The following is a 25,136-nucleotide window of genomic DNA, read 5'->3' as shown; positions in this document are numbered from 1 at the left end:
TAGGTCGAAGTCAGATAACGTCTTTCTGGTGGAAATACAACCTTTACATAGAACCCATATACAAAATATAGTTGTAGAAATCAAATATATATGGTGGGTCCTAGATCTAAGGCAGATTCCGAATCAATGGTAAATATGGCGTCATACCATCCCAAATCTATGGCAGATTAAAAAAAAGAGCCTATTATAAACTAGGCGAACGATACACACAAACAGGTAGAACGAACGAACAAACACGGGCATAACAAACGCTGCACAAACACGGGTACAGAAAACGCTGTGACACTGTCACATGTCAACACAGTAAGATGGTGTCAAAGGAACGTGACCATCCAAAAAAGTAGAATAACAGTACGGAACTAAATAAAAATCGTCCTTTTTGTCGTATATTTTTGTGTGAAACTGAAATATTTAAATGTAGATAAGAAGAGTAATAATTATACAGAAAATAATTGATTTGTTTGAAATCAGTTCCTTTAAGTTTGGGTAAATTTTCTCCTGGGAGAAACAAAAAACCCAACATTTCTTTGATTCAGACATTGGTTGATTAATGACACAAACAGCAGCAATAAAAATCTAATTTATGTGAATACATTCTACAGGCTACAAGTCAAAACAATGATAAAATTAATATACATTTCACAATTGTCCAGCTTATCAACTAAAATATACATAGGAAATGGCAACATTCATTACATTTGACATTTTCTCTATGGTCATTATACATTAGTCTGGGGAGAATTTAAAGGATTTAGTCTTGGGTGAAATATAAGGAGCTAGTCAGGGAAGAAGTATAAGGATCTAGTCAATGTATTCATACTTTCAACAAGTTGGTCATCTTCTTGTGCTAATCCATTCACCTAATAGAAAGAAACATTGTTAAAGAAAAGTATTATGAACATGGCTAAATCATGTGCTATTGTAGTACAATAGTTAGTTTAAGATATGCACAATATAAGTTTCCTCAGTTAAGGACCTAAATATCGTCCACCTTCAATTATTAATTGGAATGAGTGTCGTAATATCATCCACGACTCACTCCATACTTACTGTATGAAATGGATAAAACGGGAAAAAGCTGACAAAAAATCTTTGGACTCTTTTTTTAATTCAGTAATGAAGATAGTTGATATACGTATTCAACATTTTAAAGAACATTTTACTATTAACAATAACCACAATAAACCTATTTCTCGTATCAAACATAAACTAAAAGAACTACATGTAGCCTAAGAATTTGTTTTTGTCCCGGCCGATAAAGCTGCTAATAATATTATTATTGTTTGACGTAAATTTTACATTGAGGTTCTAAAAAAGGAAATCACCAATTCACCAACATTCCAACTGACTCCATTTTCAGAAAACGAAATCTGTAACAAACATAAACTTTTAGCCACCGCTTTACAAGCAGAGCCAAATACAATGAAAGTTCCAACTATGTATTGGCTTCCGAAGCTATACAGAATCCCTTACAAATATAGATTTATTTCGTCTTCAAGCCAAATATCTAAAAGTATTATTAAATTTGTTTATCAGATGTTGTTTTGATTTGGAAGTCAATGAATTCACCCCTTCAACAGTTTCAAGAACTCAGTATAATCACCCGGTTAACCGATACAGAAAGAGTGTGATGAATGGCGAAACCTGAATCAAGCACTCATTTATGAGTTTATAACCTATTTATTAATAAAGGCACCTCATTAAGGAATTCCCCCTTCCTAAACAACACAAAGTGTGCTACGATAAATGGAGTAGGAACGGTTTACACTTTCTAAGCACAAGACACAAAGCCGGGTTTAAGTTTACTTGCAATGGTTTGCTTCTTATATGTTTTCCGTTTGAGCAGTAATACATTTATACATTTTCAATATCCATATTGTTTCAAAATAAATGTAGTTGCTTTATGTCACATTTATATATTCGTTCAAATATTTGCTTTCGAATGAAATTATGAAAATTGTTAAATACCGGCGGTGTTATATTTAGAGGCTTTCTTAAATTAGCAGTGATGTGAGAGTAAGTTTGCTCCGTGTTGAGGTCTTACTGTTCCTAGCTTTTTGTTAGTTTTTGTTGTACATGTACTGCTTTCATATTCTTTCTTTTTCTATTGTTTACCTTTGTCATAATATCTAACAGATGATTGTGATGTGCATGGTACTTCATTATGTGTACAAACGCTTGGATGAACCAGAAACCCTTGGATTCTGTATTTGAAATGATGGGGTCTGAAAGGAAACAATTCTGATATATATATATATATAAATATAGATATTTTTATCATCAACAAAAAAGTATAGAAGTTATAAATAATGATAATAATCATTCAATTGAAAAGAATAAAATAAAAATAATACTCATCGAAGAAAAGAATGTTTCCTACAATTATCAGAGCTATGATCAGAGATGATCTAGGGATAAAAAAAATTCTTCATTTAATATATTCCGGAAACCATTATTTTTTTATTATTTCCATTAATTAGGTACCATAAGACTCCTCGCTCAGGTAATAAAAAGAACAACCGTATTAAGTAGCCCTCGTAAGATAATAAATGGAAGTACCATATTAAGTAGCCATCGCTCAGATTATAAATAAAATTACCGTATATATAGTAGCCATCACTAATAATACATGAATTTACCGTATTTAGTTGCCCTCGCTAAATGATATATGGAAGTACCGTATTTAGTTGCCCTCGCTATGATGAAATGTGTTATTACCGTATTTAGTAGCCCTCGCTAAGAAAATATCTGCTTTGGTAAGGGTATGGTGGTCTTCATGAATATGTGGGAATATATTGCTCATCTCAGTATTGTCTGGTTCGCCACAGTCTAAAATATATACATTGCATATTATAAACAATTATAATATACACTGCATATAATAAACAATATAATACACTACATATAATGAACAAAATATTACAGTGCATACATTGAACAAATCAAGAAAGTCATGACAGGAAATGCAAGCACGGGAATATCGTTTCAATTGGGGGATACATACCCCGTATGCAGGTGTTGCTGGACTGTTGCTACTTAAAAATTGAAAGTTCATAATTGGAAAGCTGAAATCATCTCTTTTGTCGTACAGTTTTGTTTTCAACTGACCTTCATTGTCAATTTCTAGATCTTAGTCAAGATATGAGGCCGACTTAACTGTATCTGTAGTATCCTTTATCTCTAGTTCCATGGGATAAATGAGTTCCAAATAGTCACCACATTATCAGGAGAGGGGGTATTTACAACATGATAAGGCAGGTTTTTTTTAAATGAGACAAAAAGGAAATACTACCCATACGACAGGAACAGGCTCTTTTACGATTAGACAAGGGAAAACATACAAAAGAAACAAAAGTAATAACCATCAGGCCAGGGATGTTTCAGTACTATGAGACACAAACTTGAATACTTACAAAACGACAGGATCAGGGGTATTTGATATAAGACAAGAAAGAAGACACATAAAAACCATCAAAGGCAGGAATAATGTATATGAGACAAGAAAAGACTTAAATTGGGGTGTTTAAAATGAAAAAAAAAATGTCATTTCTACCATGTAACAAAAAAGGGGTTTACACAATAAAACAAGAAAGGAGAAAAATTACAACACGACAAGGGATTTACAAGGAGATAACAAAAGAGAAAATTGTAAGACAACTTAAGAGGAGTATTTACAATTAGACACAACAGTAGCTTTCAATTCGACAGGAAAGGGTTTGTTTACAATAAGACAAAAAGACTATTACGACAGGCAGGGTGATATGTATAGAACATACATTCAACCTCATATATCAAAAACAACAAGACAACACCATGGCTAAAAAAGAAAAAAGACCAACAGACAAACAATATAATAGATGACACAACATAGAAAACTAAAGATTGATCAACACAAAACGATCCAAAGTACAAAAGACATACTGTAAAAGTTTTCAAAGGTACCACGATTATCATTTAGTACGCCAGACGCTCGTTTCGTCTTCATAAGACTCATCAGTGACGCTCATATCAAAATATTTATAAAGCCAAACAATAAAAAGTTGAAAACATTGAGGATCCAAAATACGGCTATTAAAGGTAATCTATGCCTTGGATAAGAAAATCCTTAGTGTTTCGAAAAAATCAAAGTTTTGAAAACAGGAAATTTAGAAAAGGGACCGCATTATTGATATTCATCGGAGTGTTGACTACTTGGCTGATGATATCATCAGGGACGAAACGTCCGCCAGCAGTGGCATCGACACAGTGGTGTAAAAGTTATCAAAGGTACTAGGATTATAATCTAGTATTCCAGACGCGCGTTTCGTCTACATAAGACTCATCAGTGACGCTCATATAAAAATATTTATAAAGCCAAACAAGTCAAAAGTTGAAGAGCATTGAAAATCCAAAATTCTAAAAAGTTGTGCCAAATACGGCTAAGGTAATCTACGCCTGGGATAAGAAAATCTTTAGTGTTTCGAAAAATTCAAAGTTTTGTAAACAGGAAAGGAGTAGGTTCAGTAAGACCACTTTTTGGCCCCAAAATATAGCAGTTTTAGAAAATTGTGAACGTGTAGTCTTTAAGCTATTTTTTGGAAAGTACAATGCTTCTGCTACATAAATATGAACTGTTTTTTTGGCAATGCAACGCACAAATATCTCGTTCTAGCACCATTAAGTCATTCTAAATTACTGAAATCTTCAAATTTTTAGCATTTTGGTTGAATTTTAAACGGTATCCGTTTAAAATGAAAGTGGCCGCATTCGTGTTCATTCATAGTATTGAAATGTAAGTTGCATTTGATGATAATACATAACATATTTAAATTTTGAGGATGACAACAGATGCAGTCACTTTCATTTTTGACAGAAATCATCTAAAAAATGACGTTTTTTGGCATATTTGATAGATTTTTCATATTTAAGCTTGAATCAGAGCCTTTTTAATGACAAACTCAGTTAACATCTTTCATATAAACTCATGGAATCAATTGAAATAGACACTTAAGTGTTTAAAAAGTGTCCAAAAACTTTCGTTAAAAGAACCTCAAATGTGAGGCCAAAATCGGGCTTTACCGGACCTATTCCAGGAAAAAGGACCACATTATTGATATTCATGTCAACACCGGAGTGTTGACTACTGTACTGGTGATACCCTCGGGGACGAAACGTCCACCAGCAGTGGCATCGACCCATGGGTGTAAATAGTTATCAAAGGTACCGATTATAATTTAGTAAGCCAGACGCGCGTTTCGTCTACATAAGACTCATCAGTGACGCTCATATCAAAATATGTAAATCTTACCTGACGGGCATGCATGAATGAAGAACAGCTTCGGCTTCCCCTTCAGTTTTGGACAGTTTTCTGTATCAAACTGATCCATTATATTTTGCATTTTCAGAGGTTCTGCATCTCTCATGAATATCAGATCACCATGTCCATGAGATAAAATAACCATAGCAAAACAGTCGTACGTGTCAGGATTGTTTTGTTCTGCACTTATCAGACTTAATAATTCCTATAAACAAAAAACGTACATTTTACTAAAGACTCTAAAAATTATTAAGAAAATAGAAACAGCAACCCAATTTTGTTTATTTATGTAAACTTCAATGTATTAACAGCCAAATTAAACTGCAAGAGCAACCTATAAAACTGAGTCTAAATTGAAAACAACGTTCAAACCTATGATTGCGTTGGATAAAAACTGCAATTTTTATACGTGTGCTTGTAAAACAAATATCGTTGTAGAGGTGTCTAAATACAGCACAAACAACAATTTCCAAATGACCAAAAAAAGTGAAAAAGTATGTTGTAACAAAATGCATTTGACTAACAGGTCGAACAACTGATGTTCTTAAACCCTGATGATTGCCCTTGACGATTGCCAAATAAATTGATCACAAGATGTGAAAAGTGGATCTGTATACTAATTTAAAACAATAAAGTTACGGAGTCATAAAAATTACCTCAATCTAGGATAGACACTTGAATTTTAAAGAGTCGAAATAGGATCAAATGAATATATAAACCGGAATCAAAATATCTATTTAACTATAATTTAATTTTGGATGTAACGCGTCTTCAGATTGGCTGAAGTCGTTTTGTTGATCAGCTCATAGACATAATGTAGACATGTGACCGTGAGGTCATCACCGTTTTTTCGTGGGTTACTCCGGTTTAAAATGGAATTTAGAATTAAATTATATGAAATAACTGTAATATTTTAGATTTCTATTCAAAATAACATAAAAAAACCGTGGTGCTACGCGGGTTATTCAGTGTGTGCCACATTTTAATGTTATTTCTCCATAGACAGGAAAAGAAATATTCCATCATTCCTTAAATATATATCATATATAGTTACATAGTGTGTTGGTCATCACCATTTAACTATAAGTCGTTCTGAGAATAAAAATCAGGCAACAAACGATGTTAAAGACCTTCTGAGATCAAGAATACCCCTATACCATCTGCTTGGGAAAATCAAGCATATTGCAGGTTGGTCAAAATACAATACAATCATAAAAAGAGAGTGGTGGCCATACCAAAGCCTTTAAATAAGAATAGAACTGTTCGAGAACGACTAATCGCTACTGTTTATCGTGCGATAGGACCATTTCGGGGACTTTGCATACGAACAGACACACAGTTGTTTGTATCCAATGTAGTGTAGAGCCCGCCAAAGTTGAAAATTAGCATCGAGGAGGACGATCCATAGTTCCAATGGAATTCGGTTCATCTTCCTTGACCCTATCGTAGCCCGGATTTGAACCATATCGAGCATATATGGGTAACTACTATTAGGCGTAAAAGAAGAGGGACCAAAGATACCAAAAGGGACAGTCAAACTCGTAAATCTAAAACAAACTGACAACACCATGGCTAAAAATGAAAAAGACAAACAGAAAAAACAATAGTACACATGACACAACATAGAAAACTAAAGAATAAACAACACGAACCCCACCAAAAACTAGGGGTGATCTCAGGTGCTCCGGAAGGGTAAGCAGATCCTGCTCCACATGCGGCACCCGTCGTGTTGCTTATGTGATTACAAATCCGGTAAAAAGTCTAATTCGGTAGGTCAAATTCATGAAAGGGAAGGGGATTGTAGTTACGACGTAAGGAACATATCCGATATCATTTGTGAAACGGTTATTCCATAACGGTCAACCAACTCGTGATGGCTTCCGTAAAATTTACGAAGGGATGATTTCAACTTCACCATTTGGAACTCTTGGTTTAATAGCTTCCTTGTGAGCAGTAACCCTCTATCAAGAAAATCATGATAGGAAATGCAAGCACGGGAATATCGTATCAATTGGGAGATATATACCCCGTATGCAGGTGCTGCTGGAATGTTGCTACTTAGAAATGGAAAGTTCACAATTGGAAAGCTGAAATCATCTCTTTTGTCGTAAAGTGCACGATTGGACACGCCAGTTCAAACACGTCATGAAATAAACAATGCCCTTCATCATAAATGGTTGCTGCTACCATAGTAACAATTTAGTCGATTTATGGCAGGAATTAGAAGACGTTAAGAGGCGGTTATCCTTTTGAATGGAGGCTATGCACAAAGTACTAATTCTTTGGCGTATAACAATCAAACAAGATGTAAACAATCATCTATAATACGATTAATTTTGAAATGTCTCACATTGTAAAGTTCGACTATAGTAAAATGCATTTTTTTGTACAAAAAAAACACTTCATTTTGTTATTAAAATTGTGGTTAGATATAACATTTTTTTCATACATTTTTTGTTAGTTTAAATGAAATTGTTATCATAAACTCTGTTTCATTATTATTTTACAAATATTTTATCATATTCTATCCAAAAATTAAATAAGAGGCTGATTTTTCAAATTGATAATTGATATATTTAAGAGGTGAGATGTCTTAATCACTTACCATTTTATTTATATTTGTTTTTAGCACAACTTTGAATTTAAGCTGTTGGAATAACAGCGTTAAGCTTGATGCTGACAGATCATGTGCCTGTTTATCTCGTGATGGAATACCATGGTCATCGAATGACATTATGTTAATGATTATTAGTTTTCCTCTGGGTTTACCGTCCATGATGTAACACTGGAATTGACAAAGAGTAAACAAATATAAATAAATAAAGGTGAATTCATTTTAAGATTTTTTTAAAAGTCATTGATATTATATAAACTACTTAAAAACGACATGATGTTAGTAAATTCTGTCAACTTTACTCAGTAGTTGAAAATGTATTTCGTCATGTTTCTGTACACCTAGCGAACAATGTATATCAAACTGGCATACACATGACATAGAGCTGGATAATTTCTGTATTTATAAATTAATATACTTGTAGTTTCTGACAATTAATAGTATTTTACATACATCCGGGTTATTGCTCATAATCTGTTGTCTGTTACATTTTTGCATTTGTATTTTCATTGGTTCTACAGTCTCTGGAGTAAATGGAGGAACAATATCTGTAGAGTGTATATCAATGCTTCCTAATAAAAAGAAAAAAGAAATATAAATAGACGATTTTCATACATACCGACTTTTAAGTCAGGGTTATTATATTTTTTCAACAGTTAACATTTTCTGTCCTTGTACTCGGTCAATCAAAAGTAACCAAAATAAGTAAAATTAGCATATAATCGGTGAAGTTTGCTGTTTTTCGATACATCTGTCGTGTAAAGTAAAAAGATAAGGCATTTATTATTCCCAATACATTGTACCGATTAAAAGCTCTATATTACTTCTTTATGTTGCTCTTACTTGAATTCGTACCAGGATGTCATACACAGAGAAGGTAAACTGTCGAAAAATATAAATTTCTAGGTAAAAAACCGATAATATGAAAAAAGTCTATAAGGTAATAAGGTCAAATAAGGACAGAAATAATGTTTGCACCTGTCCTAAGTCAGGAATCTGATGTACAGTAGTTGTCGTTTGTTTATGTAATATATACGTGTTTCTCGTTTCTCGTTTTGTTTATATAGATTAGACAGTTGGTTTTCCCGTTTAAATGGTTTTACACTAGTAATTTTGGGGCCCTTTATAGCTTGTTGTTCGGTGTGAGCCAAGACTCCGTGTTGAAGGCCGTACTTTAACCTATAATGGTTAACTTTTTAAATTGTTACTTGGATGGAGAGTTGTCTCATTGGCACTCACACCACATCTTCCTATATTTAAGTACAAACTGGGATAACAGAAAATGTAAAACAAAATAAATAAACTGACTTAGCGAACTATATTGTATATATAAACTGACTTAGACAACTATATTGTATATATAAACTGACTTAGCCAACTATATTGTATATATAAACTGACTTAGCCAACTATATTGTATATATAAACTGACTTAGCCAACTTTACTGTATATATAAACTGACTTAGCCAACTATATTGTATATATAAATTGACTTAGCCAACTTTACTGTATATATAAACTGACTTACCCAACTATATTGTATATATAAATTGACTTAGCCAACTATATTGTATATATAAAAAAGAAGTAGGGTATAATTGCCAATGAAACAACATTCAAAAGATACAAAAAATACACCAAAATTATATTATAGGCCACCGTACGGCTTTAAACAATAGACAAAGACCATAGCGCATAGTCTGTATGTATGTCTGTACCAGGTCATGCTATCAATATATGGATAGTCTGTATGTATGCCAGTACCAGGTCAGGCTATCAATATATGGATAGTGTAGTATATTAAGTATTGTCATATATTCGATATTGATACGTTCTGAATAGTGCTGTGGCTGTTCTGTACGATCTGTGACTGTATGAAAGTACCCGTTGGGTACCAGATATTATGATTGTAAACAATGCTGAATAAACGTGTCTTCTCGAATGTATTTCGTTAAATCGGCCAGATACATATTAAACATGAACCATCGACACTACAGATAGTCTGTATGTATACCTGTACCAGGTCAGGCTATCAATATATAAACAGTCTGTATGTATGCCTGTACCAGGTCATGCTATCAATATATGGATAGTCTGTATGTATGCCAGTACCAGGTCAGGCTATCAATATATGGATAGTCTGTATGTATACCTGTACCAGGTCAGGCTATCAATATATAAACAGTCTGTATGTATACCTGTACCAGGTAATGCTCCGCTCCGCGTCGCCAGGTAAACTAAATTTGCTACAGTAAAACTACCGATGGACGTCCTTACAGCTTCAAATACAATACAGTTATCTCTATTCTAATGCAAAACAAGTTCATAATTAAATTTCAATCATTATTTAAGTGTAAAATTTTCATTAAAGAAAATTCCGCGAAAAGATGTTATCTTCTTTGGTCCCTTCACTAGGTGACGTCATAGGTATGCTTCCGGCGTCAGACATAAACACCGGGCGTTTTCTGGCTTCTGTTCCGCTTCAGAATGTAATAACATTTGACAACCAGATGCTCCGCAGGGCGCAGCTTTATACGACCGCAGAGGTTGAACCCTGAACGGTTGGGGCAAGTATGGACACAACATTCAAGCTGGATTCAGCTCTAAATTTGGATTCTGATTAAATACTTGACACAGCATAGGTTTCTGACACAGAATGAATGTGGTCTAATGAACTTAAAATTTTTTTTTTGCCTTTGAGCAATTCACTTTGCTGTTGACTATTAATCCTCTCAAAAAAATGTTGAAGAAATTTTCTTTTTATTTATGAAATCTGAAATGAAAAAAATTGACCCCCCAATTTTTTTTTCACATCCCCCTTTCCCTTATTTCAAAACTGATCTCAATTCAAATTTCTAATGAAGTTTGCAACAATAACCACTCAATTAAATACATCATAAAATATTAAAATGTAAAAAAAGTGCTTGACATGTTATCACTGAATGGTAAAGATTGTTTTAATCTATCAGTTGGTAGTAAAAGTGAATATACATTGTATATTGTATAAAACAATGATTTAAGTTGATTCAACTACTATTCTGGACAAAGACAGATAACTCCAATTGAAATCCAATTGGAATTTCTTGTTATTGCACAATATTATGCAATTAAATATTTCTTGCGATTGTGCAATACTGTGCAATTGAAAATATTTGCTATTGCACAATACTGTACAATTGAAGATTTCTTGCTATTGCACAATACTGTGCAATTGAAGATTACTTGCTATTGCTGAATACTGTGCAATTGAAAATTTCTTGCTATTGCACAATACTTAATATAATAATTTTGGATCCTGATTTGGACCAACTTGAAAACTGGGCCCATAATCAAAAATCTAAGTACATGTTTAGATTCAGCATATCAAAGAGGCCCAAGAATTCAATGTTTGTTAAAATCAAACTAATTTTAATTTTGGACCCTTTGGACTTTAATGTAGACCAATTTTAAAACGGGACCAAAAATTAAGAATCTACATACACAGTTAGATTTGGCATATCAAAGAACCCCAATTATTCAATTTTTGATGAAATCCAACAAAATTTAAATTTGGACCCCGATTTGGACCAACTTGAAAACTGGGCCAATAATAAAAAATCTAAGTACATTTTTAGATTCAGCATATCAAAAAACCCCAAGGATTCAATTTTTGTTAAAATCAAACTAAGTTTAATTTTGGACCCTTTGGACCTTAATGTAGACCAATTTGAAAACGGAACCGAAAATTAAGAATCTACATACACAGTTAGCGTCGGCATATCAAATAACCCAAATTATTCAATTTTTGATGAAATCAAACAAAGTTTAATTTTGGACCCTTTGGGCCCTTTATTCCTAACCTGTTTGGACCAAAACTCCCAAAATCAATACCAACCTTCCTTTTATGGTCATAAACCTCGTGTTTAAATTTCTTAGATTTCTATTTACTTATACTAAAGTTATGGTGTGAAAACCAAGAAAAATGCTTATTTGGGTCCCTTTTTGGCCCCTAATTCCTAAACTGTTGGGACCTCAACTCCCAAAATCAATATCAAAATTCCTTTTGTGGTCATAAACATTGTGTTTAAATTTCATTGATTTCTATTTACTTAAACTAAAGTTATTGTGCGAAAACCAAGAATAATGCTTATTTGGGCCCTTTTTTGGCCCCCAATTCCTAAACTGTTGGAACCAAAACTCCCAAAATCAATCCCAACCTTTTTTTTGTGGTCATAAACCATTTGTCAAAATTTCATAGATTTCTATTAACTTAAACTAAAGTTAGAGTGCGAAAACCAAGAAAATGCTTATTTGGGCCCTTTTTGGCCCCTAATTCCTAAAATGATGGGACCAAAACTCCCAAAATCAATCACCACCTTCCTTTTGTGGTCATAAACCTTGTGTTAAAATTTCATAGATTTCTATTCACTTTTACTAAAGTTAGAGTGCGAAAACTAAAAGTATGCGGTCGTATAAAAAGAACATTTTAGGCGCAACAAGTGAGTTTTTTGTTTATTATTGTAGAAATAACATGACAATACATTCCGCAATTCAAAATGTCGGCTTCCTTAGTTTAAGACAAGGAGATAGAGAATTTTACGCTTGCCGTCATCCAATTAAAACAATCGTTACAAAATAATTGCATTAGAAATATGGATAATCTGTATTTATGGCTGTGCCAGGTCATGCTATTAATAATTCTAATGCAACTTGAATGAACATTTTTTTTTCCATTGGCTAAAAGTTGCCGTCAAATCCACAGTTGACCAGGCGTAACTGAGGAGGAACCCGCCATTTTGAATTGATGAATCAACAAATGTTCGATTACTACTATATAATCGAAAATAAAACAACACATACCTCGAATTCGCCGTTTTAATGTAATTTTATCCGAATTTGAAGCGTACAGGTGACGTAATATCCTCGAGTTTGTAAGTTTCATTTGTATGACGTCACGTTTAGCCATGATGTCTGTGTGCCAAAATCATTCACGACGTTTCGCGGATTTTTTTTTATTAGACAAATTTAGAAATTTTTTCAAGTTTTATCGTATTTTTTCTTTTTGTAATGCATTAGAATTGGAATAACAGTACTGCAGTCGAGGAATTGCCACCGTCAACTTTGATTAGACGGTCGCAAATCTCCGTTTTACTGTCTCCGCTACGCGTCGCCATTAAAACTGCATTTGCGACCGTCAAATCTACAATTGACGGTGGCAACTCTTCAACTACAGTACTGTTATTCCTCAAATGGATAGTCTGTATGTATGCCTGTACCAGGTCATGCTATCAATATATGGATAGCCTGTATGTATGTCTGTACCAGGTCATGCTACTAATATAGGGATAGTTTGTTGTGTTCCTATCAATATATGGATAGTTTGTTGTGTTCCTATCAATATAGGGATAGCTTGTTGTGTTCCTATCAATATATGGATAGTTTGTTGTGTTTCTATCAATATAGGGATAGTTTGATGTTTTCCTATCAATATATGGATAGTTTGTTGTGTTTCTATCAATATATGGATAGTTTGTTGTTTTCCTATCAATATATGGATAGTTTGTTGTGTTTCTATCAATATAGGGATAGTTTGTTGTGTTCCTATCAATATAGGGATAGTTTGTTGTGTTTCTATCAATATAGGGATAGTTTGTTGTGTTCCTATCAATATATGGATAGTTTGTTGTGTTCCTATCAATATATGGATAGTTTGTTGTGTTCCTATCAATATAGGGATAGTTTGTTGTGTTTCAATCAATATAGGGATAGTTTGTTGTGTTCCTATCAATATATGGATAGTTTGTTGTGTTCCTATCAATATAGGGATAGTTTGTTGTGTTTCTATCAATATAGGGATAGCTTGTTGTGTTTCTATCAATATAGGAATAGTTTGTTGTGTTCCTATCAATATAGTGATAGTTTGTTGTGTTCCTATCAATATAGGGATAGTTTGTTGTGTTTCTATCAATATAGGGATAGTTTGTTGTGTTTCTATCAATATATGGATAGTTTGATGTTTTCCTATCAATAAATGGATAGTTTGATGTTTTCCTATCAATATATGGATAGTTTGTTGTGTTCCTATCAATATAGGGATAGTTTGTTGTGTTCCTATCAATATAGGGATAGTTTGTTGTGTTTCTATCAATATATGGATAGTTTGTTGTTTTCCTATCAATATAGGGATAGTTTGTTGTGTTCCTATCAATATATGGATAGTTTATTGTTTCCCTATCAATATAGGGATAGTTTGTTGTGTTTCTATCAATATAGGGATAGTTTGTTGTGTTTCTATCAATATATGGATAGTTTGATGTTTTTCTATTAATATAGGGATAGTTTGTTGTGTTTCTATCAATATAGGGATAGTTTGTTGTGTTCCTATCAATATATGGATAGTTTGTTGTGTTTCTATCAATATAGGGATAGTTTGTTGTTTTCCTATCAATATAGGGATAGTTTGTTGTGTGTCTATCAATATAGGGATAGTTTGTTGTGTTTCTATCAATATATGGATAGTTTGATGTTTTTCTATCAATATATGGATAGTTTGTTGTGTTCCTATCAATATATGGATAGTTTGTTGTTTTCCTATCAATATAGGGATAGTTTGTTGTGTTCCTATCAATATATGGATAGTTTGTTGTTTTCCTATCAATAAAGGGATAGTTTGTTGTGTTTCTATCAATATAGGGATAGTTTGTTCTGTTTCTATCAATATATGGATAGTTTGATGTTTTTCTATCAATATATGGATAGTTTGTTGTGTTCCTATCAATATAGGGATAGTTTGTTGTGTTCCTATCAATATAGGGAGGGTTTGTTGTGTTCCTATCAATATAGGGATAGTTTGTTGTGTTTCTATCAATATAGGGATAGTTTGTTGTGTTCCTATCAATATATGGATAGTTTGTTGTGTTTCTATCAATATATGGATAGTTTGTTGTTTTCCTATCAATAAAGGGATAGTTTGTTGTGTTTCTATCAATATAGGGATAGTTTGTTGTGTTCCTATCAATATATGGATAGTTTATTGTGTTTCTATCAATATAGGGATAGTTTGTTGTGTTTCTATCAATATATGGATAGTTTGTTGTGTTTCTATCAATATAGGGATAGTTTGTTGTTTTCCTATCAATATAGGGATAGTTTGTTGTGTTCCTATCAATATAGGGATAGTTTGTTGTGTTTCTATCAATATATGGATAGTTTGTTGTGTTTCTATCAATATAGGGATAGTTTGTTGTTTTCCTATCAATATAGGGATAGTTTCTTGTTTTCCTATCAATATATGGATAGTTTGTTGTGTTTCTATCAATATATGGATAGTTTGTTGTGTTCCTATCAATATATGGATAGTTTGTTGTGTTTCTATCAATATAGGGATAGTTTGATGTTTTCCTATCAATATATGGATAGTTTGTTGTGTTTCTATCAATATAGGGATAGCTTGTTGTGTTTCTATCAATATAGGGATAGTTTGATGTTTTCCTATCAATATATGGATAGTTTGTTGTGTTTCTATCAATATAGGGATAGCTTGTTGTGTTTCTATCAATATAGGGATAGTTTGATGTTTTCCAATCAATATATGGATAGTTTGTTGTGTTTCTATCAATATAGGGATAGTTTGTTGTGTTTCTAACAATATAGGGATAGTTTGATGTTTTCCTATCAATATATGGATAGTTTGTTGTGTTTCTATCAATATAGGGATAGTTTGTTGTGTTTCTATCAATATAGGGATAGTTTGATGTTTTCCTATCAATATATGGATAGTTTGTTGTGTTCCTATCAATATAGGGATAGTTTGATGTTTTCCTATCAATATATGGATAGTTTGTTGTGTTTCTATCAATATAGGGATAGTTTGTTGTTTTCCTATCAATATATGGATAGTTTGTAGTGTTTCTATCAATATAGGGATAGTTTGTTGTTTTCCTATCAAAATAGGGATAGTTTGTTGTTTTCATATAATAAGTTACCTGAAAATAATGATGGAGGATCAATTATTGGCGAACCGACAGAAGCAGCATGTTGTAATGTTGTTCTATCGTAACGCTGTGGTGTTTCTTCAAATGTTTTAGCTTTTGACAATTCTGGTCTGCTTGCAAATTCTGGCTTCAGGACATCAGCGAGTTCTTGATTGTGCGTGTCTACAAGTGCTTGATGGAAATAATCGTAAGCTGTTTGACCTCTACGTGGTAGTATGTCCAGAAGTGCGCGAGCTTGTTGTTCTCGTGTATGTTCAGACTGTAATTACAAGTTGGAATATTAATTTTGATTTTAATATGAAAAGTGTAAATAATCGAAGTAAAGCATATGTTTCCTTTGTGAATGACCGAGAACAACATAATATATATAACAAGAAAAAAAGAATTGCAAAATAGTTACGATAACTAAAATAGACGTAGAGGACTTTGTCCAATTAAGTTCTAAATTAAACTTGTTAAAAGAACCAAGCAGTACATTATTATAGATTTACATATGTAAATATACACGAAAGGGAGTGTATTTTCTAATTCGATAGCAAAGATTGAGAAGGTATTGCACATGACATTTCCCCCCCTACAAAACGTTAAGCAACGGTGTTACCAAACGTAATATCTTTTTTTCCGGATATTATTTACTTAATCTCAACTCATTTGGGTTTATTTTCATTTTGAACTATTTAGTTGATTTTGTTCTTCCTTTTCTTAAAACTGATCTATAGCTAAAAAAACCAATGATGGTTCACTTTCCTTATGTATAATACATCAAAATACAGAAATGAAGACAATAACAGCATATACCTTTACTAAGGGGAGACAACTGTTCAAACAAAATATTAACAACCAAGAAAGATCACTTTAGCAAAATACCTAATGGAAATGGAGACAAATCTAGCTTATTTGTCTGTTCTGTGGTCGGGTTGTTGTTTCTTTGACGCATTCCCCGATTCTATTCTCAATTGTATTGCCTTAATATTGTATATGAACATTTAACGTTTCTATGCATTAATGTATATGATTAAGATGATACTTACCGTTATTTCTGACATCATACCCTCTGTTAACACTCCATATGTGATGTACACGGTACTTACCGCTATTTCTGACATCATACCCTCTGTTAACACTCCATATGTGATGTACACGGTACTAACCGTTATTTCTGACATCATGACCTCTGTTAACACTCCATATGTGATGTACATGGTACTTACCGTTTTTTCTGACATCATACCCTCTGTTAACACTCCATATGTGATGTACACGAAACTTACCATTATTTCTGACATCATACCCTCTGTTAACACTCCATATGTGATGTACATGGTACTTACCGCTATTTCTGACATCATACCCTCTGTTAACACTCCATATGTGATGTACATGGTACTTACCGTTATTTCTGACATCATACCCTCTGTTAACACTCCATATTTGATGTACACGGTACTTACCGTTTTTTCTGACATCATACCCTCTGTTAACACTCCATATGTGATGTATACGGTACTTACCGTTATTTCTGACATCATACCCTCTGTTAACACTCCATATGTGATGAACATGGTACTTACCGTTATTTCTGACATCATACCCTCTGTTAACACTCCATATGTGATGTACACGGTACTTACCGTTATTTCTGACATCATACCCTCTGTTAACACTCCATATGTGATGTACATGGTACTTATCGTTATTTCTGACATCATACCCTGTGTTAACACTCCATATGTGATGTACACGGTACTTACCGCTATTTCTGACATCATACCCTCTGTTAACACTCCATATGTGATGTACATGGTACTTATCGTTATTTCTGACATCATACCCTCTGTTAACACTCCATATTTGATGTGCACGGTATTTACCGTTATTGCTGACATCATACCCTCTGTTAACACTCCATATGTGATGTACATGGTACTAATCGTTATTTCTGACATCATACCCTCTGTTACAAAATGTAACACTCCATATGTGATGCCCATGGTACTTACCGTTATTTCCGACATCATACCCTCTGTTAACACTCCATATTTGATGTACATTGTACTTACCTTTATTTCTGACATCATACCCTCTGTTAACACTCCATATGTGATGTACATGGTACTTACCATTATTTCTGACATCATACCCTGTGTTAACACTCCATATGTGGTGTACACGGTACTTACCGTTATTTCTGACATCATACCCTCTGTTAACACTCCATATGTGATGTACATGGTACTTACCGTTATCTCTGACATCATACCCTCTGTTAACACTCCATATGTGATGTACACGTTACTTACCGTTATTTCTGACATCATACCCTCTGTTAACACTCCATATGTGATGTACATGGTACTTACCGTTATTTCTGACATCATACCCTCTGTTAACACTCCATATGTGATGCACATGGTACTTACCGTTATTTCTGACATCATACCCTCTGTTAACACTCCATATGTGATGCACACGATACTTACCGTTATTTCTGACATCATACCCTCTGTTAACATTCCTTATGTGATGTACATGGATGGTACTTACCGTTATTTCTGACATCAAACCCTCTATTAACACTCCATATGTGATGAACATGGTACTTACCGCTATTTCTGACATCATACCCTCTGTAAACACTCCATATGTGATGCACATGGTACTTACCGTTATTTCTGACATCATTCCCTCTGTTAACACTCCATATGTGATGAACATGGTACTTACCGTTATTTCTGACATCATACCCTCTGTTAACACTCCATATGTGATGCACATGGTACTTACCGTTATTTCTGACATCATACCCTCTGTTAACACTCCATATGTGATGCACACGATACTTACCGTTATCTCTGACATCATACCCTCTGTTAACACTCCATATGTGATGTACACGTTACTTACCGTTATTTCTGACATCATACCCTCTGTTAACACTCCATATTTGATGTGCACGGTATTTACCGTTATTGCTGACATCATACCCTCTGTTAACACTCCATATGTGATGTACATGGTACTAATCGTTATTTCTGACATCATACCCTCTGTTACAAAATGTAACACTCCATATGTGATGCCCATGGTACTTACCGTTATTTCCGACATCATACCCTCTGTTAACACTCCATATTTGATGTACATTGTACTTACCTTTATTTCTGACATCATACCCTCTGTTAACACTCCATATGTGATGTACATGGTACTTACCATTATTTCTGACATCATACCCTGTGTTAACACTCCATATGTGGTGTACACGGTACTTACCGTTATTTCTGACATCATACCCTCTGTTAACACTCCATATGTGATGTACATGGTACTTACCGTTATCTCTGACATCATACCCTCTGTTAACACTCCATATGTGATGTACACGTTACTTACCGTTATTTCTGACATCATACCCTCTGTTAACACTCCATATGTGATGTACATGGTACTTACCGTTATTTCTGACATCATACCCTCTGTTAACACTCCATATGTGATGCACATGGTACTTACCGTTATTTCTGACATCATACCCTCTGTTAACACTCCATATGTGATGCACACGATACTTACCGTTATTTCTGACATCATACCCTCTTTTAACATTCCTTATGTGATGTACATGGATGGTACTTACCGTTATTTCTGACATCAAACCCTCTATTAACACTCCATATGTGATGAACATGGTACTTACCGCTATTTCTGACATCATACCCTCTGTAAACACTCCATATGTGATGCACATGGTACTTACCGTTATTTCTGACATCATTCCCTCTGTTAACACTCCATATGTGATGAACATGGTACTTACCGTTATTTCTGACATCATACCCTCTGTTAACACTCCATATGTGATGTACACGGTACTTACCGTTATTTCTGACATCATACCCTCTGTTAACACTCCATATGTGATGTACATGGTACTTATCGTTATTTCTGACATCATACCCTCTGTTAACACTCCATATGTGATGTACACGGTACTTACCGCTATTTCTGACATCATATCCTCTGTTAACACTCCATATGTGATGTACATGGTACTTACCGTTATTTCTGACATCATACCCTCTGTTAACACTCCATATGTGATGTACACGGTACTTACCGTTATTTCTGACATCATACCCTCTATTAACACTCCATATGTGATGTACATGGTACTTACCGTTATTTCTGACATCATACCCTCTGTTAACACTCCATATGTGATGCACATGGTACTTACCGTTATTTCTGACATCATACCCTCTGTTAACACTCCATATGTGATGTACACGGTACTTACCGTTATTTCTGACATCATACCCTCTGTTAACACTCCATATGTGATGTACACGGTACTAACCGTTATTTCTGACATCATGACCTCTGTTAACACTCCATATGTGATGTACACGGTACTTACCGTTATTTCTGACATCATACCCTCTGTTAACACTCCATATGTGATGTACACGGTACTTACCGTTATTTCTGACATCATACCCTCTGTTAACACTCCATTTGTGATGTACACGGTACTTACCGTTATTTCAGACATCATGACCTCTGTTAACACTCCATATGTGATGTATATGGTACTTACCTTTATTTCTGACATCATACCCTCTGTTAACACTCCATATGTGATGTACACGGTTCTTACCACTATTTCTGACATCATACCCTCTGTTAACACTCCATATGTGATGTTCACGGTACTTACCGTTATTTCTGACATCATACCCTCTGTTAACACTCCATATGTGATGTACATGGTACTTACCGTTATTTCTGACATCATACCCTCTGTTAACACTCCATATGTGATGAACATGGTACTTACCGTTATTTCTGACATCATACTCTCTGTTAACACTCCATATGTGATGTACATGGTACTTACCGTTATTTCTGACATCATACCCTCTGTTAACACTCCATATGTGATGTACATGGTACTTACCGTTATTTCTGACATCATACCCTCTGTTAACACTCCATATGTGATGCACATGAAACTTACCATTATTTCTGACATCATACCCTCTGTTAACACTCCATATGTGATGTACACGGTACTTACCGTTATTTCTGACATCATACCCTCTGTTAACACTCCATATGTGATGTACACGGTACTTACCGTTATTTCTGACATCATACCCTCTGTTAACACTCCATATGTGATGTACACGGTACTTACCGTTATTTCTGACATCATACCCTCTGTTAACACTCCATATGTGATGTACATGGTACTAATCGTTATTTCTGACATCATACCCTCTGTTAACACTCCATATGTGATGTACATGGTACTTACCGTTATTTCTGACATCATACCCTCTGTTAATACTCCATATGTGATGTACACGGTACTTACCGTTATATCTGACATCATACCCTCTGTTAACACTCCATATGTGATGTACATGGTACTTACCGTTATTTCTGACATCATACCCTCTGTTAACACTCCATATGTGGTGTACACGGTACTTACCGTTATTTCTGACATCATACCCTCTGTTAACACTCCATATGTGATGTACATGGTACTTACCGTTATCTCTGACATCATACCATCTGTTAACACTCCATATGTGATGTACACGGTACTTACCGTTATTTCTGACATCATACCCTCTGTTAACACTCCATATGTAATGTACACGGTACTTACCGTTATTTCTGACATCATACCCTCTGTTAACACTCCATATGTAATGTACATGGTACTTACCGTTATTTCTGACATCATACCCTCTGTTAACACTCCATATGTGATGTACACGGTACTTACCGTTATTTCTGACATCATACCCTCTGTTAACACTCCATATGTGATGTACACGGTACTTACCGTTATTTATGACATCATACCCTCTGTTAACACTCCATATGTGATGTACATGGTACTTATCGTTATTTCTGACATCATACCCTCTGTTAACTTTCCATATGTGATGTACACGGTACTTACCGTTATTTCTGACATCAAAGCCTCTGTTAACACTCCATATGTGATGCACATGGTACTTACCGTTATTTCTGACATCATACCCTCTGTTAACACTCCATATGTGATGTACACGGTACTTACCGTTATTTCAGACATCATACCCTCTGTTAACACTCCATATGTGATGCACATGGTACTTACCGTTATTTCTGACATCATACCCTCTGTTAACACTCCATATGTGATGTACATGGTACTTACCGTTATTTCTGACATCATACCCTCTGTTAACACTCCATATGTGATGTACACGGTATTTACCGTTATTTCTGACATCATACCCTCTGTTAACACTCCATATGTGATGTACATGGTACTTACCGTTTTTTCTGACATCATACCCTCTGTTAACACTCCATATGTGATGTACATGGTACTTACCGTTATTTCTGACATCATACCCTCTGTTAACACTCCATATGTGATGCACATGGTACTTACCGTTATTTCTGACATCATACCCTCTGTTAACACTCCATATGTGATGTACACGGTACTTACCGTTATTTCTGACATCATACCCTCTGTTAACACTCCATATGCAAACAATTTATCACATATACCAGGGATGTCACATAATCCTTTGATTAAAATAGTTCGACCTTTCCTTAGGATCGTTCGGGAACGTTCGTCCATGCCTGCTAATTATTTCTGTAAAATTATCTGTAATTCATGTTAAGTAACAAGTAAAGATGAAGTTGTTTAATTTGTTGGCACTGTTTAATCTCATAATGAGATTTATTTCACTGTAAGTTTGTTCTGGTGTTATATAATATAGTAAAAATAGTTACAATGTTGTTTGATGAAAAAAAGTTGTCCTGAATTTATATACTATCCTATTTTTCATTATTGAAAAATGATTAGGAAAAAACAGCAATAATGCAACCTATACTATAGAGATATCTAAATGTAATGCAGTATATTAGTTCTATAGATGAGATACTGTAACAATAACAATAACGTCCATTATTCTCATGATTATTTTTAGTTTGAATTCGCTAATTCATCACAATAAAGTAAACGCATGTACATTTCAGTTATTGAACAGATGACGTATGTCATATTTTAACCCCAACAAAAGAACAAAACATTATATACATATATGTATCTAGGCATGGAGTTGTAGAGTCCACCCTCCTCAATGACCTAGACTACAGAAAAGTGTAGGGATGTCATAATGAGGGCCCTCATGGGGTTTTTGATTATGTGATTACTTGGCCGTTTTTTTAATGATTATTTGATTATTAAGCCAAATATTTCATGATTATTTGATTACCTAGGACTGTATTTTTAGTTTATGATTATTTGATTACTAAAGATAAGCAAATATTTAATGATTATGTGATTATATTGGCAAAAAAATGGTGATTATGTGATTACTAGGACCCCCCCATGAGGGGCCTCCATAATCATCAACACAAGTGAGCAAGAGTAAACGTCTTCTGTGTAATGCATGTATCACGATATCAATACAACAAAAACTTGAAAGGAAGCCTCTTTGCAAAATATAGGAGGACACAATGCTACTAAACATGCTAGACAAACTGACATAACTAGTAAAAAATTATATTTTTAGATGAAACAGAGCTTTGGAAACCCTATGCATCAAGCATGACATAACACTACGCTTAAGTTAATGTAACATTCCCTAAAGAAAAATATTTATATACATATTTTCCCTACCTGCGTCTATGTGTTTTGTCCGCGTATTAACAAGGGGAATAATTACTATGGAAAGATTAGGTGAATTCCGTATATCTATTAATAGATTATTTAAATCAAGTGGTTTTTAAAAATACATATAAACAAACAATGAATCTGATAAACATGTTTAAATTCGTCGGAATAATAAGGAGGAAATCAACTGTTTATAATTATTTCAAGTTGAATGAAAATAACAACAGTTCACTCTGCTTCGATGTTTATATATTTCTCCTAAAAATAGATAAATATTTGGACTGCATGTTTCCTGTTCATATCGATACGAAACCACTAGACACGGCCCGGCTAAATATAGCATAATAACAAGTATTAGCTTTCACTAAAAGCAAGCCGTCTCATAGCTAATAAAATTTGAAAAAACATGTTGCATTGTTTATTGAATTATAAAAAATTACCATTAACTGCACGGATTTTGAATTCAGAGTTTTGAATATAAGTTTTTCAGATAATCAAGATTTTTATCTTGTAAGGTTTTAAATAATAGAATAAGTTTATGAAATACAATTCTGTGTCGGAAACGGCTTAGCCAATTCAATCTGTTAAAAAGAAAAGGGCATCTAGAAGTATTCTTGCTGATCTTTTTCGGGGGTTATTTAATCTCTGGAGGCATTCTTCGTTACAATTGCCCCATTTTGTGCAATACAGTCAAAAACATATTGAAATTTAATTTTACTTTTGTGGTCTCCTTCTTCTTCTTTTTTCCCCCGGTAAGCGGCCACCGCAAACTGGTTGACTATTCTGTCACATTCTAAAACATGTCATTTAAATCTAATGACGAAGCTGAGCCTTGAAAGATTCAGAACTCGGGGCGGAGACAGTAGAGTTGGGCAAGATGTTCCACTCTCTGATCGTTCTTAAATAGAAGGACTCCTTCCGTACAGTTGTTTTGCATGATGGAATTCTTATTGCCTTTCCGTTGTTATTTCTGGAAGGGCGTTCATTTGATATTAGCTTACTGGATGTATCGACTTTGACAAAGTTGTGTTGTAGCTTATACATCATTATTAAGCGGCGGCTAAGTTTTCTTCGTTCTTGTAGGGTGGCCATTCAAGACGATCAAGCATGCTACTAATAGATGAGGTATTGTGATATCTGTTAGTAACATACCTTGCTGCCCGTCTTTGCACCATGTCCAATATGTAGATGTCGTTTTGTTGGTATGGGTCTCATACTGCACTAGCACATTCTAAAGAAGGCATGACCAGGGACATATATGCTTTTTCTTTAATTGACTTGTTTGAGATGTTAATATTCCTTTTTAAGAAGCTAATGGTGTTGTTAACATTCCCTTTTAAGAAGCTAATGGTGTTGTTTGCTTTGGAGCAGATGGAGCTTATATGTTTTTCCCATTTACCTTTAGGGTCGGTTGAAAACAAAACTTTACGACGAAAGCGATGATTTCCGCTTTCCAATTGTGAACTTTCCATTTCTAAGTAGCAACATTCCAGCAGCACCTACATACGGGGTATATATCTCCCAATTGATACGATTTTCCCGTGCTTGCTTTTCCTATC

General features: G+C 34.2%; 1 protein-coding gene across 3 annotated transcripts; it reads right to left on the bottom strand.

Moving 5' to 3' along the window:
- Window positions 1–565: 565 nt before the first annotated feature.
- Window positions 566–23,641, bottom strand: LOC139500858 (caspase-3-like). 3 transcript variants are annotated; one of them, XM_071289747.1, is made up of 9 exons: window positions 23,584–23,641; window positions 22,402–22,551; window positions 15,876–16,143; window positions 8,364–8,482; window positions 7,902–8,081; window positions 5,288–5,501; window positions 2,719–2,829; window positions 2,116–2,225; window positions 566–860 (listed from the first exon to the last, which is right to left on the bottom strand). In XM_071289747.1, exons 2-9 carry the CDS (start codon window positions 22,534–22,536, stop codon window positions 777–779), a joined length of 1,221 nt encoding a protein of 406 aa, XP_071145848.1. In that variant the 5' UTR covers window positions 22,537–22,551; window positions 23,584–23,641; the 3' UTR covers window positions 566–776. The 3 variants fall into 3 exon arrangements, with proteins under 3 accessions (XP_071145848.1, XP_071145846.1, XP_071145847.1); XM_071289745.1 differs by having other exon boundaries at window positions 8,364–8,485; window positions 22,402–22,563; window positions 23,584–23,624; XM_071289746.1 differs by having other exon boundaries at window positions 22,402–22,563; window positions 23,584–23,624.
- Window positions 23,642–25,136: the final 1,495 nt, after the last annotated feature.

Source organism: Mytilus edulis, chromosome 13 (genome assembly GCF_963676685.1).
Source record: "Mytilus edulis chromosome 13, xbMytEdul2.2, whole genome shotgun sequence".
NCBI lineage: Eukaryota > Metazoa > Mollusca > Bivalvia > Mytilida > Mytilidae > Mytilus > Mytilus edulis.
This window is presented reverse-complemented; position numbering and strand designations above follow the sequence as displayed.

What these genes read in the sequence shown, in the direction of transcription:
- LOC139500858 (XM_071289745.1), bottom strand. Translation starts at nt 22,536, where the DNA reads ATGGACGAACGTTCCCGAACGATCCTAAGGAAAGGTCGAACTATTTTA. An exon ending in GTATGATGTCAGAAATAACG is followed by an intron (nt 16,144 to 22,401) that starts GTAAGTACCGTG and finishes TTGTAATTACAG; the next exon opens with TCTGAACATACACGAGAACA. An exon ending in AAACAAATATAAATAAAATG is followed by an intron (nt 5,502 to 7,901) that starts GTAAGTGATTAA and finishes TTTTGTTTATAG; the next exon opens with GAATTATTAAGTCTGATAAG.